Source organism: Thermobia domestica, chromosome 11, assembly GCF_964235325.1.
Source record: "Thermobia domestica chromosome 11, izTheDome1.hap1.1, whole genome shotgun sequence".
NCBI classification, from domain to species: domain Eukaryota; kingdom Metazoa; phylum Arthropoda; class Insecta; order Zygentoma; family Lepismatidae; genus Thermobia; species Thermobia domestica.
In genome coordinates this window covers 175,213,524-175,228,634 of record NC_137464.1, presented here as the reverse complement: position 1 = coordinate 175,228,634, position 15,111 = coordinate 175,213,524, and the positions used below count along the sequence as shown (strand labels likewise).

Genomic DNA, 15,111 nt, shown 5'->3' with positions numbered 1-15,111 from the left:
TTAATGCATAATATGTATTCGTATGTAGTGTAATTATATGCTGCGACTCTGAACATAAATCAATATTATGTGTATTTCTCATATAATTGAGTGTATTGCTGTGTATTGAAACTTTTCTTTCGGTCCTCAGTCTTGCCTTTGTATTTTTTCTCTCTTTTTAGTGTGGAACATCAATAATGCCATACTTGTAAATTGTATCGAAACGCCCGTTCCTTGCGTCAATATACAAATTGGCGACAAATGGGTTTATTCAGGTTCACCGAGGGGAGTGATACGTCAATATGACGTCAATAGCGGTGAAATGTTAAAGGTAAGTTTCTCAGTTAATAATCTTAATTAGATTAGAGAAAGACAAGAAAGGAAACAAGATTTTCCTTTAAAAGAATTCCTCTGAGACGAACAATGAATGTATTTTCAAGAAAACGAATATATATTGATGCGCCAGCAACCGGAAAACTACTTTGGAAGGCATTTATTATTATTATTATTATTATTATTATTATTATTATTATTATTATTATTATTATTATTATTATTATTATTATTATTATTATTATTATTATTTTACATCCCACATTTATACCTTTTAGGCTAAAGATAAATGATTAATGAAAGCGAATGAAGTTGGTAGAGTGTGTATGTGGGAGAAAACAAGAGAACCATGAGAAAACTCTCGTGCACGATGAGAAAACTCACTTGCCCTGGAATCGAACCACGGACCACTAGCACCAGAGGTGAGCGCTCTATTACTGACCTCTATTGTTATTAATATAGAGCGCCTTCGTTGCTAAGAGGTTAGCGTACGAGCCTCTGGCGTGCGAGACTCGGGTTAGATTCCTATCGCGAGGCTCATGTGGTTCGGATTCTACGTTAATCAGTAGGTCCACGTCTCATATAGCCTCGCTACTGAACGGGACGTTAAACTCAAAATCAACTCAACTATTATTAATATTTGAGTTGCAACGAGGCTGAGGCCGACGATGATGATGAAATAGATGATAATGGTGGAGTGAAAGAAGTGAAGCGAGAGAACTCTTAGAAAATCCACGTATATAGTGTTTGTCCACCGCAAAGCTCACTTGGCGCGGATTATTATTATTATTATTATTATTATTATTATTATTATTATTATTATTATTATTATTATTATTATTATGTTGTTGTTGTTGTTGTTGTTGTTGTTGTTGTTGTTGTTGTTGTTGTTGTTGTTGTCGTCGTCGTCTAGAAGGTGTTGTCCTTTCGAAAGTCAAAGTTGAGAAGACATTTATTGTTATTTGAAAATGACATTATCATAACCACATAATTATGCACCATTTTGTTCGATTAACTTGTACCATTTTTCTGGTAATCCTATCTCTATAAAACTTAATTGGTTTCTAATCAAAAATTTGTGTCACGTGGTTTCCACAGATCTCTTTTGAAACCAACTTAACATCATTCAATAAGTTCTGCAGAGATCGAAAAAATGATAGTCTTACGGTATCAGGTACGAGCTATACGATGGATGCACTAGAATCTCCAAGTCAGCTTCTTTCAATTTCTGAAGGTCGCTAAAGATATATGTGGTCTGGCGTTGTCAGATAGTATAAGATTTTTTTTTTTACTATTTCCAGCCGTTTTATTTGAATTACAGGTGAAATCGTGGAAATTATCGACAGTATAGGTCGGAGTCTGTTATTCTTCCTGGCAGGAGAAGTTCGTGAGGCATAATACCGTTAAAATCCCCGAAACACAACATTAACCTTCCTGGGCGTCAGTGTGGAGTTTCTCTTTTGTTCGATCGTGATCTTTTCTCACACATTTTGTATTAGGTTATCCATTTTTCATCACTCGTGATCAACCTGTTCAGAAATGGCTCGAGTTCATAACGTTTCAGTAGAGATTTGCAGATACAAATTCGATCGAGCAAATATTTTGAGTCAAATCATTTGACACTCAAGCGTCGAGCTTCCTTTTGTAGTCAGTTTTCTCCAAATAGTTCAACATTGTTTGGTGATGGATGTTTAGATCATTTGCGATGTCATGGCTGCTCATCTATCGACTTCGCTCGAGTTTTGTCAGAATCTCGTTCGATTTTTTTTTTTTTTTTTAGTTTGTCGCTCACTGGGAGAAATCTTTGAAACGTAATTTCTCAGAATGAAGGCAATTGAACCGTATTTTGGCTGAGATTTTGATAACATATCTTGCTTATAAGTAGTTCAAAATTTCTTCACGGATCTGCGCAATATTTGCGACCTTATCGAAATAAAATTTAGCGCAGTTTGGTGGAAAGTTCACTCGTCTTTAGATTGCAATACCGTTCGTCTGATTTTTAGAACTATACCATTTTTTTATTTTTTATTTTTTTTATTTATTTATTTATTTATTATTATTATTATTATTTTTTTTTTTTGCACATCTGCTAGCTTATTAAAATGTCAGCTATTGAATGTCGTTAGGACTGACTCGCTGCGACTCATATACTCTGAGATTTCAGTCAGTAACACCATCTCATGCGCAAGAGGTTCAGTAGTTTTTCGACTAACTGATATTATTATTTGTTAGTAATAAACAAGGAAGAATAAATCAAATATCTAGATATTGTGTATGGCAGGTAACTGAAATTTGACAGGAATATAAATGATACAACAACACAAGAGGCGATGAAAGTTATAGATGCTACTGTATATTGAATCAATGATCTGATTTTACAAATGTTAGTTCATACGTTTACTTGCTAGTGTTTATTTGGTCACATAGAAGAGTATCTCTGATGGACTAATAAACAAAATAGAAGAGGTTCAGAAATACGTTAAGCTAAGTGTACTGTGTTATAAAGTAAAACATGTATTATTATTCACATAATTATGAATGTCTAGCACGTTATTTGGAACTCAAAACTGTTTGAAAGAAAGAAATTTATTGATATCATCATTGATATCATAAATCTAAAGTTTAAATTATAAGATTTTGTAACTATTCTTATTATATCAGATTTTGAATTTAACGGAACCAATATCAATTGAATCCTTCTTATATAATTTAGTACTCTTATAGCCTACATACATTTCCTAAATAGCTACAGTACTTATTCTTTAATACACAATAATTAAACAATAAGTACTGTAGCTGTTTAGGAAATGTATGTAGGCTATAAGAGTACTAAATTATAGAAGAAGGATTCAATTGACATTGGCCCCGTTAAATTCAAAATCTGATATAATAAGAATAGTTAAAAAAGTCTTATAATATAAACTTTAGATTTATAACTATATATAATGGAGTTGTCAGCCAATCTTTAGTATCTTTGTTATATTTTTCTCCAGTATATTTTAACCAATTTGAGAACTAAGTGATTTATTTCAGCTTAGTGGGCATGAAAATGCAAATAGTTTGACCTATTTCTTTCAAATGAAGCTTTATTAACACTGTTTAGAAAATAGTCTTTTAGAACTTGATTATTTTTATTTGAATTTTGATTTTGAAACTCTTTTGGAAGTTAAGAAAGGGCCTGTCCGGTTTGCCATAAGGACCAGACTTTGTCATGTGATCAGGTCAAAAATCACGTTGCGTGCTATATTGGGTCCGGAGATACCAAATTCAGATGTGAGATATTTCAAGCATGTAATCTACGCGTGGGACGCTCTGAGTAATTCGCGGAAGATACATATTCTTTATCATTATTATTGATTTTACTCAAACAATTTGACTTTTGACAATATTTATCTTACGTGCTATACATCATATTTAACCTCTTCATTATGTTTTTGCAATAAGTTTTCAATTAGCCATCTATTTCTTATAGTTTTAGGGATATGTGGACGACTTCATTAATGTTCATGTATCGTGATGTTTTATTATGTGCTATCCATTTTAGGCCAATTTGCTTTTGGAATATAGATCCTACGTACATAGTCTATTCTGCGTTAGAGCTGAATGTCAGCCATTTCCCTCTATTGGTTTTTGAGATAAGTGGATGAATTATTTGTTTTCATTGATTTTCCGTTGACATTAACGTTAATGTTTCGTACTTTTGAACTATGTTCCATCCATTTTAGGACAATTTGCTTTTGGAATATAGAATCTGTATAGTCTCTTCTATATTTAAGTTGAATTTTAACTATCACCCTCTTTTAGTTTTTGAGGCAAGTGTAAGGTTGCCATATTTCAAAAATGAAAATTCGGGACGCTACTAAATTACGAGAATCTTTGAAATGGAGAGAAGTGTTATATACACCTTCTTCCATTACACAGAGTTATTCAAGTATTACGAAATCACATTTTTAGTCATTTTAGTAGACCTTCTCCCTAGTTAAGCAAATTAAGAAGATGGTTTACCCTCTCCCCTGCTAAGCAAATTCTCTTTTTTAAGTTCTACATTTTTCTTCAGTTTATATTTCGTAGCTTTCAGACACTGTTTTAGTTCATTCAAGGTTCCCACAATTTTATTTATTTATTTATTTATTTTTAGAACGGTTAATTAATTGGTAAGGTTCCAAAATATTTCAGAAGCAAGATGCAGATTGAAACAGAGTACTAAAGATAACAATAAGATTGAGCAGCAAAACCTTTTCCTTCTGGCCCAATGAAACGAACGATTCGTTCAATATCAAAGTAGCTAAATCGTGAATTTAATTAAATCCGTTTTCATGTATTCAAGATTTTTCCTTTTTTTTTTTTTTCAACTTTCGAATTGTCATAGAAGTTGAAGAGAATAATTACATATACCTAATCCTGTGAAAAAAGGAAACTATAAAATTCCCTTTCTTTCTTCTTCGCTGAAATCCGGGACATTTAAGCGTCCCGAGAAATATTTTCGGGACGCCGGGATACAGATCTCGATTCCGTAACGGTCCCGGATTTTCCGGGACAAATGGCAATCCTAGGTAAGTGGAGAATTTTGTTTTTCATTGATTTTCCATTGACTTCAGTGTCCATGTTTCGTGCTTTTTGACTATATTTTATCCATTTTAGAACAATTTGCTTTTGGAATATAGAATATGCATAGTCTCTTCTACATTTGGGCTGAATTTTAACCATCTCCCTCTTTTGGTTTTTGGATAAGTAGAGGCATTATTTGATTCAAAACCTTTATATCGAAATCGAATATTAATTATTAGGAGTCTAATCCTGAACCACACATACAGAAATAATGCGTGATCACTCTATTGGCTACTATGTGATTCAGTGTATTACATACGAGGGATGCCGGAAAAAAATCCTACTAACTACTACTTATAGTGACTCTTTGTTCCACTATTATAAAATTTGGAAGAATAGACCTTTCTATGAGTGTATTTAAATCCTGATATTACAAAACAAGGAAATAGTCCTTAAAAACTTCTATGATCATCACCGACAGCAATTTATGCTCTGCGACATGTTTTCATGTTGTTCACAAAGTTGGTAATGAGTTGTTGTGGTATGGGGTTCCATTACTCCACCAGTGCTGTTGACAGCTGCTGGATGGTCCTTGATCCATCTAAACGTGCTATAAGACGTCTCCTATTTCACACCAAATGTGCACGATATAACTATAAGGCATCTCAAGCGGCTTGCTTTGAATTAAATGATAAGGTGGACATTATCCTACCTAACTACACAATGTGTCATTTAATTATTATTATGAAAACGATTTGGTTTTTCTTCTTTTCCCTATAAATCGCAAAAAGCGAACACTTTTAGTTACATCAAATCATGGGTATTGAAAAGGGAGTGCGAAAGTTTGTTCTTTCAACCTCTTCCCCAATCCTGGAATTGACCAAGAAATGTAAATATTAGATTTACAGTTTTGTCGTTCAGCAAACCCTTGGTTTCATGTCTGACTTAAACAACACAAACATGCATTTTCAGAAGACATGTATAGCGCCTACATTAAATAAAATCGAAAATAGGTGAAGGGATTTAGTATTAACTTTAAATTTGGCAATGTTCTGAAAACTGAGAAAAATAGGAGCGGGATTCTTGAGCACCAAACATCAAACTTTCGCAAGGCATAAAATATTTGTTGACCTCAAAGTCGGACAGCACAAAAGCCAAAACAATATTGCCTCATTAATTATCCGTTGCCTTGACCAAGTGACTTGTTCTTATCATAACTTGTAAGATTTTCTGCAAGTTTAATTAGAATGTTTCAAATTTCCTACGTTTTATTTTTTATTATGTACTTTACCTCGTATATTTTGTCTCATCATAAAAACGAATTTTGAGATGAGTCCAAACAGAACCCGTCGAGTCAAGACAGGAATATACTTTCAGTCAAGGCAGCATTTCGTCGAGACTAGTCGAGGATCTTAAATCTATATACTATGAAGTATATAGGGCCTACTTCTTACAGGATTTAAGGTAATATTGATAATACCTCAGGTCTTGAAACCAAAACGTTGTAACGAATGTGATTTACTATAGTCTTGATTTTACGCTTCAAAACTTTTTAAAATTAGGTATTGTATCTGAAACAGTTTCTTCTCATACGAATCACAACCGAAAAGCATACAGTTTCATTATCTAATTTTTGTTTTTTCTGCACATTCAGGAAATTCAAGGTCATAATAAGAGCATTTCAGCACTTCTACTGAGTCCTCCATTCCTCATTAGTGGCGGCTGTGATGGAATGGTTCGCCTTTGGGATGCCACATTTGAAAAATCACGTTGTTTGTTTACATTCATCACCAACAGGTAAAAATATGAGTACAATTTAAGATAGCATAAATTAGAGACTTCTTTTTTGTTATCAAACATTATAAGTTGTTTTTTTTTTCTTTTTCTTTTCCTTCCTTGTTTCAACACGAAATCAAACTACTTCCGGGAAATCAAACTGAAAAATTATTTTCTCATGTGATTTCTAAAGAAGTGTGCTGAGGAAGTGTTCTTTTGCTATGATTCACTTTATTATGGTGTTTGCCAGGGTATAAGACACTGATTTCTTTTAGAGTAAGTCCAAAGATTGGGTGCACCTTATACACTAATATGATATTCTTATTAATTCGATTTTGGTAATTTTTCCGATTATTCTTGTGTAATTTAATGCTTTCTTTGCTTCCTTATGGTGTACTACAGCATTCTGGTTACTTACAGTTCAGCGACCTTGTAAATGCAATGATGCCAACCTGGGAAGTTGTAAAATTCTTTCTTGAGAGTCAAACAGTCCCATTTCGCTTTTGAATTTTCCACGTTATATTAATCACAAGGTGACAATAATAATAATAATAATAATAATAATAATAATAATAATAATAATAATAATAATAATAATAATAATAATAATAATAATAATAATAATAGTAATCTTTACTTCAGTGCCGCGAACAGCTTGTTAGTAAAAATACAGCACATTATGTGATACCAGAGCACTACGTTACGATAGAATAATAATCATAGTAATAAATAGGAAAACGAAAAAAAAGAGGAAACTAGTAGGGTCATTTAGGAAGATTTCGACAATCAGGAGATCTCGATACTTTTAAGATCTGGCAAAGATAGATCATACACGCATGCGAGAAAAAAACATTCAGTACGTGGAAGGTTAGTGTCAGTTCTCAGTGACAAGTTGGATACGCAGAGAAGTTAATCTTGCTTGTTGCAAAGGAAGCAGAAGCGTCTAAAACAGGTACATAAAGCTTTATTTAAGAAAAACATAACCGTTTCATAAGTCCCAGTAAGTCAAAAATAAGGTATAGCGGTAATATATGTTGAGGAAAGGAGCCAAAGGATTAATATGATGATAGAGTATACCCTCTGCATGTATGTGTGTCAGGCTGGCACACATTGCTTGTTACAGTGACTTATACCTTATACAGTGCTAGCTTTTTTTGATCAATGCAGTTAGGGAATTAATCGACAGTGATTGTAAGAGATTTCTAGATGTAGTTCCTTTGTTATAAGGAAAGTCATGAGATAAAAGGACTACCGTATGGTTTATCTTAGTGTATACATAATAGGTTTAGGTTACATAACAGACACATTTTTTCAGCTTCTCGGCCATTTAAACCTAATGGTAAAGTACCTTTGGTTTTAGATTAGCACAGTACATTTGTCAAAGATCCTGTTGTACGAGAGAAAACCTCTAATGCTCCCACTACACAGTACTCAAAATTGTCAATCGTTAATGTATCTTCCTTCCGCAGTTTCAAAAACAATTTCAACGTATCTTATGGCAACTTTGTTCGTAGGAACCCTGCCAAAATGTTGTGAAAGAAGACTATGAGAAAGTCAGTTTCAGTTGGAAGAAATCAGCTTCTGTTGGATTTTTTGCATATGGATTTCGTAAATGATTGTGTTAAATTGTGATTTTCGATTATTGACTATTATGCGTATATAGAAAGCAATATGTTGCAAAACAGGTTGAAAACAAAGTTTGTTATTAAGGAACTTACATTGTTTCAATGCTATTGTATTTCAACTTATTTTGTAATGAATCGCAGCAAAGTTTGCAAATAAGTCATATGTAGATAGTAGAAATCTTACATCTAGTATTTTATTTCGTTTTATGTTTGTTTTAAAGGACATTGTTTTCAAAGACGTGAAGGATTTCATTGTTTATATAGTGTCGACGTCTCTCATAGTAAGTGTCAATTTTTCCCGCAAGACTTACAAAATCTACTGATCCGCACCATTCCGTTTATGTGTTCTTGTATTTGCAAGTACTACATTCACGGGGAAGATTTTGTGTTTTATAGGTAGGGCAAGGGTTATTGTCAAGTATTATCGCTTTTGCAGAATAAAATGATAGTAACTTTCAGAGTAGTGTCGAGTTGTTCCTTAACGTGTCGAAATGACCCTATAAAACATGATATAGATAAAACCCAATTAAGCAAAAATAATCCCTTGTCAACGCTGATAAAATAGTCAAGTTCTCTATCTATATAAAACCAAGAAAAATCTAAGAACAACAGTCTAAAACTTAAATTTTAGCATTATGTTGCTAAAGTTATTCCTCAAAAACAATCAGTCAGATCTCATAAATATTTCACCTACTTAATTCAGTAAATCTAAATTTATATACTTAAAAAATGCCATTCTTTTTAAAATTCCTCATTTCCAATATAGAGGAACTAAAATCCTACTATTCCTTATGCTGTAGTTTCGTATTTAAATTCTATGTTTCATAAACAGTATTCACTGATATGTACATTATCTACTGTCTTTTGCATGCATACCTTGTCAAAATCTTTTCTTTTATTCGTAAGACTCTCCAAATCTCAGTAACAATTCCAAAATTCAAGTTGTGTGAAAAGTAGTTCATTTCTATTTTAAAATATAGCAGTCGAATAAAACATTTTTGCACAAATTCTATCTTGTTTATACAAGTTTTTAAAACATTATTCCATTTTACCAATGCAAATTCCAGTTTTTTGTTTTACAAATAATTTATTTTTAAATATACCTAGGTTTTATCTCATTGAAATACAGACCAGTGTTTAAAAATGAAACCTACTATCCTTCTAGCATCTTGCACAGTTGAATTTATGTGGTAGCAAAACTTTTAACTGACTGTCAAACCTAGATTTTTTATACTGTTTATTTTTTCTATTTATACACTATTGACTTCGTGTTTACTGACATAATATTGCGTTTTATTTGTGCATATCATAAATTTTGTTTTCTTACCACTAATTTGTAGTAAATTGTTTGTACACCACGTATTTAATGCATCGAAATCTTGTTGTAGTAAATAATTATCATACTCGTTGTTGACCAATCTAAACAACTTAATATCGTCAACATATAAGACAATATTAGACTGTTTCAATTTTTCCGGGATAGTATTTAAAAACATAATTTATATGGTTTACCCAACATTGTTTGGGTCGTGAAGTCTAGGAGGCTTAGGTAGGCGGGTCATGTAGCTAGAATGGAAGAAAGTAGAAACGCTTTCAAAGTCTTGACAGGAAGACTAATCGGAAAACGACCATTAGGAAGACCTAGGCGCAGATGGGAGGACAATATTAAGATGGATCTCGCAGAGATTGGAATACAAAGTAGAAACTGGATGCAGTTAGCTAAGGATAGAAGTCAGTGGAGAGCTTTTGTGAACGCGGCATTGAACCTCCGGGTTCCATAGACCATAGAGTTAGTTAGTTTAGTTTTTACTATTTAAAAATAAAGAAAATGACAGGTGCCCCAAGGGTGAGCCTTGCTGTACCCCGATTTTTACATTGCCTGCACAAGAATTGCTGGCGTAGATTTTACGAGCATATATGTGAAAAATTCCATATATGTTGATAATATCGGCGAAAATACCCTTTATTCGAGACTAATTTTAAAAAAATTCCACAAAATCGGAATTTTCCAACAGACTGGCATCACTGGGTAAATGCAGTTTGGATACAATCGCTCTGTTCATCATTTCACTGTGTATACTTTCCTCACTGTATATATGCATTCGCCATAGATGTTCTTGAACACGCGTGCAACTGTACATTTAGTTAAACATTGTTAAACTCCACACATAAATTTATGCCTTGCTGAAATTCTACTTTATATTAAAACGAGAAAGCAGTGAGGTCTCTAAATACACAAAATACGATGCTTCATAAGTGATGCTGACAAATACGGTACATAATATCACGGATACTGTATGCAAACTGATCAGAGATTAATTTAACATTTCTTCATATAATCAGCTGTAATTCCTAAGACTCGAACCATGATTTTCGAGGTTCATAAAGGTCCTTCCAAAAAGTAACTCTCATAACGCAAGGATGTTACATTATTGGTTTTCTGTGTGTAAAAATATGCATTTATTTTAATAAACATTGAAATTCTTGTATTCCTTTCATTCCCGATCTGACCAATTACTATCATGTCATAACTTACATTAGCAAGTTTGGTTGGATAGGCCAAAAATCACGTTGTCATCTATAAACTGCATTCTTATCAGGATTCGAAAGCAGAACTAGAAGGTGATTTATGTAATCTATGTTTCTTCTTAACAGTGAAACATTAATGAACTTGCACTATGATAAACACTTAATATAAGTTATATATTTTCTGAATAAGCTATAAAAATTTGGACAAGCAAAAATTAGTACCTTTGAATTGAACTTATTGGTGAACACTATTTGAAAATAATAATGTTCCAACAACATTACTTTACTTTTCTTGATTCTGTGCCCTGGATCTTAAGGAGCAAATATTACATTTCGATAAAAATGCGTAATCAGTTGCAATATCTAATCTGGTCATTACTGCAAAAATTCCTAACTTGAATAGGAAATACTTTTCTAGCATCTAATGGTATCTCTGTAATAATCTAAAGTTAATAGTCTAGCGTTCACGGTGCATACTTTTAGTGTCATCGTACCTGATTCGATTCCCAAAGGGGGTGTGCATTTTTCGGTATTAATGCAGCATTCCGATGTATGTGTAATTGGGAAGCTATTTTGATAAAGGCTCTGCATTAGCAGTTTCTCCCTGTTTTAAAGATTAGTAAATAATTTTAAGACAGTGAAGATAATGAAAACTTTAGTACTATATCTGCAATATACTATTAAATAAATTGAAAACTGTATAAGCCAGAAATTTGGATGCTCCGATTATGGTGTCATAATATCGGTTACTCAAATTTCTGCACTATGCAAAAAGTTTACTTAATAGTATTTTACAGATACTGTCTAGCTCACTTTATTAATTTTTTGTGTTCTTAACTGTCGTAAATTATCCATTAATATTTTTAAAAAATAGAAATGAATTTTTTTAGTTTTACGTCCCACGGTTATGCCGGCTAGGATAAAGGAGAAGTTGATTATGAGAAATGAATGAAATGGTAGAATGATGAAAGTGAGAGGAAACGGAAGAACACCGAGGAAACCCATGCACACGGTAAAAAAAAATGGAGGGAAGCTTAGCAAGGATTCTTAAAAGGTAGAGGACTTCGTTCTTGAAAGCTAGAAATAATTTTTTCAAGAGTAGGTGCTCAGACCACGCATCATCCACTTCAATGTGTGTCATCTGATCGGCCATACCCCTTTCGTATAGTGCAGTAGAGCCAACGAGTTCAAGCACCAAAACGACCAAAGTACTCATTTAGTCTTAAAACATCAGTTCTTGCACAAAGTTTTTTTTAAAGATACAAATCACATAATTACGTATACGAGGGCTATTTTTTTTTTGCAACCTCCGGTAAGGTATGAAATAAATATCACGTGCCATGGCACAACGGACCAAAAACAGCATTGTACATTGCACGTCCCTCATTCCGATCACCACTAGACAGAGCCTGCGTTCAATCGTTGTGGAGTGTCGAGCGAGGAAACATGTCAAGTGTAATTGACCCCCAACGTACTATGAAGTATATATTGTAATTCGGTTTTTCCAGGTGAGAGGTCATATATAATACAGCCACAGTTCATCGTATAATGAGAGATATACAACGAGAACTTTGAGTACGGTTATATGTGCGAGAGTTGCAGAAAGTTTTCAGAAAGACGGAACAGGTGCACACAAGGATGGAAATCTGGCGACACACACTTTGAACACGTGAATCATGCAATTCTGGAAGAGTCAATTTCAAGTTAAATTCACTATGAAACTGTGACTATGACGAATAATTACAACGAATTGAACACAGTGCAATTCCAAAGTTGTTCATTACAAAGTTGAGTGATTAGATGGAAACTATCTTTACGGAGGTCATAGGAAGGCTTGTGTCAAGGTATGATAAATGTCTTAATTGCAATGACAATGATGTAGAATAGTAGCAGAAGGTTCTAGCTAAGGTTAGCATACAGTACAGTTTATATTCATGCTTGATTCAGCCCTTCCTGCTGATCTAGTTGCTAGGTCTAGTGTTTTTGGTGCATGTGCTCCCAGGTTCGATTCTCGGTGGCAGATCATTAAAAGTTTAATTTCACAATCATTCATTTTCATGAATCATACGTGTCTATTAGCCTAAAGGGATAATGGGACATTAAACTAAACGTAAAAATGCATGTTTCTTCTCCATACTTTACGTTTCGTTGAAAAAAATAGTCCTTGTATTTTACCGTATTGTCGTAATTTCTTTATGTTTCTATTATATTTTTTTCTTTTTTCTCAGTCCAGTAAAGTCCATAGGATTTACTCATATGCAAATTCTTGCTGGGTGCTGGAATGGTTATTTGCATATCTGGAATGCAGCAACAGGAAGTCAACTAAAATCAATTCTAGTAAATCAAGATGGGCGACAAATATCAAATATCTTCTGTTATGAAAAGTATGGTAAAAGGAATGTCTTGTTAGTCGGTGAAAGTTCAATAGTGATATATGAATTTTATGGAACTCCTAAACCAAAAGGCCTTGAATATGTATCACCAACTGTGCGTAAGAAGCAGGCCAAGAAAGCAGAAATTATAGACCAAAAGTCGAAGGATGTCTATTGGAAAGTGGTGAATAGAAAGCAAGCGGCCGGAGCAAAAGTTATTAAACCTGGCTATGAGAAACAACGTGCGGAAACTTTGGCCCAGAGACAAACTGCACATCCGTGTTTACGTATTACAACTGCCAAAGCACGTGATGAATTAAAATTACAGAAAACAGAAAATAATCAGCTTCAGCGTTTCTTGCAAAATTCTCATTATTCGGCAATAATGACCGAAGCTTCGCCACCAACTGAGTACAAATCTTTCCCTAGGTTTGTTACTCCCAAAATACCAACCCCACGACTTGATCCAAAGTTAGAACGTATTCGAAAAATACAGGCTGGTCGAAAACAAATAAATAGACCTGCAACTTCCCCAATAAATCCATTTGGGAATAGTTCAAATCGAAATGCAGATGATAGAACAGGTACAACCACTAGTACACGTCCTTACTGCTTTTGCGGTAAAGAGCTTGAAGAGGTCATATGTTTGTGTAGTGATTTAAAGTAAAAACATTAAGGTTTTGTAAAATACAATGTAAATATTAAAATTCATATTCAGCAATAAAAGAAAAGTGCCTTTGATATCAGTTATTTGAACAAATTTTCACTAAATTTGTTTCTATTATTAATATATAAATTATTGTGAAAAAGTTGCGTTTGATTCAGAAATTATTTAAAGCAGATACTAACACATAAAAATGTATTAGTGAAGAATTCTTCTGACAGAAGAGGATTTTCATTAGAACATAGCAAAAAATCATGTTTAGGTACAAGTGTGAGCAAAATAAATAACGCGTCTCTTTAATATGATGTTTCTTGAAAATATCTCCATTTTCTTTATATGTTCGAAATTTTGGAAGGTTTCCACAGCAGGAAAGGTTAATGACAAACATTTTGTTCAATGTTTTTGTTCAATATTATTTTGAAATAAAAAAAGTAGAGGCAAAAAAACCTTAATTTTCCCGAAAACACGAAGATTACCAACTCTGTTGAAAAGAGTATTTTTCCAGACCGAGAGGGAATTCAACGTAGAACGGAGACTTGTACGTCACTTGCAGTGAGAACGGTGTGGATTCATATACACAACAAAACATTTAATCAAATATTTCTTAAACATACGAATATAAGAAATATAGATATAACATGCAGACTCCATATAAATAAAGAAAGGGATAAATCATCTTTCAAAAGGGACAAAGTGGAACATGATCATAATGAAATTTATATTTTGTAATACGACAATACAACAAACGTATAAGGTGTAAGAAATCAGTAGCGCCGTTGGTTAGCACGCGAACGTAAAACCAATTAACGAATCTGAGTGAAGGCGATTCGAGCCCCGTGCGCAGAACTTTTTTTTTACTATTGTAATTTTTTCTTGTATGAGAAAAAAAAACGCTACTACATATGTTTAAAACTCATCACGATATCAAAGTAAGAAAAATTACCATTCTTACACCTGTTTTCTTTTTCTTCTTCTTCTTTCTTTCTTTTCTTTTTTATTGTTTTTTTTTTTTTTTTTTTTTTGATAAAAGCTTTCGTAGTTGTTTTCTGAATACTCATTGGTCCTTAAAGAACGCTTTCCAGTAAATTCTATTTCCTCATAAAGAATGCTTTCCAGTAATTTAGTGAATTTTGTAATAAATTTTAACATTATTTTCGTCTCGAAAATTATATGGTTGTCTCGTCTCATGACATCACTACCTAATTAAATGCATTATATAACTTTCCCTTCTATCTACTTGTTTCATAACACACTTTCCTAATAAATGTTTCATTGTCTCAGGAAA

General features: G+C 33.1%; 1 protein-coding gene across 3 annotated transcripts in view; it reads left to right on the top strand.

The window, feature by feature from the left end:
* LOC145664567 (F-box/WD repeat-containing protein 10-like) overlaps positions 1 to 13,910 on the top strand; it is a 187,607-nt gene extending 173,697 nt beyond the window's left edge. For all 3 annotated transcript variants that reach the window (XM_081731345.1, XM_081731346.1, XM_081731344.1), the window contains 3 exons: positions 162 to 310; positions 6,515 to 6,657; positions 13,019 to 13,910. In XM_081731345.1, the coding sequence (XP_081587471.1) occupies positions 162 to 310; positions 6,515 to 6,657; positions 13,019 to 13,829 (1,103 nt within the window). In that variant the 3' untranslated portion in view covers positions 13,830 to 13,910. The remainder of the gene's footprint in view (positions 1 to 161; positions 311 to 6,514; positions 6,658 to 13,018) is intronic.
* Positions 13,911 to 15,111: the final 1,201 nt, after the last annotated feature.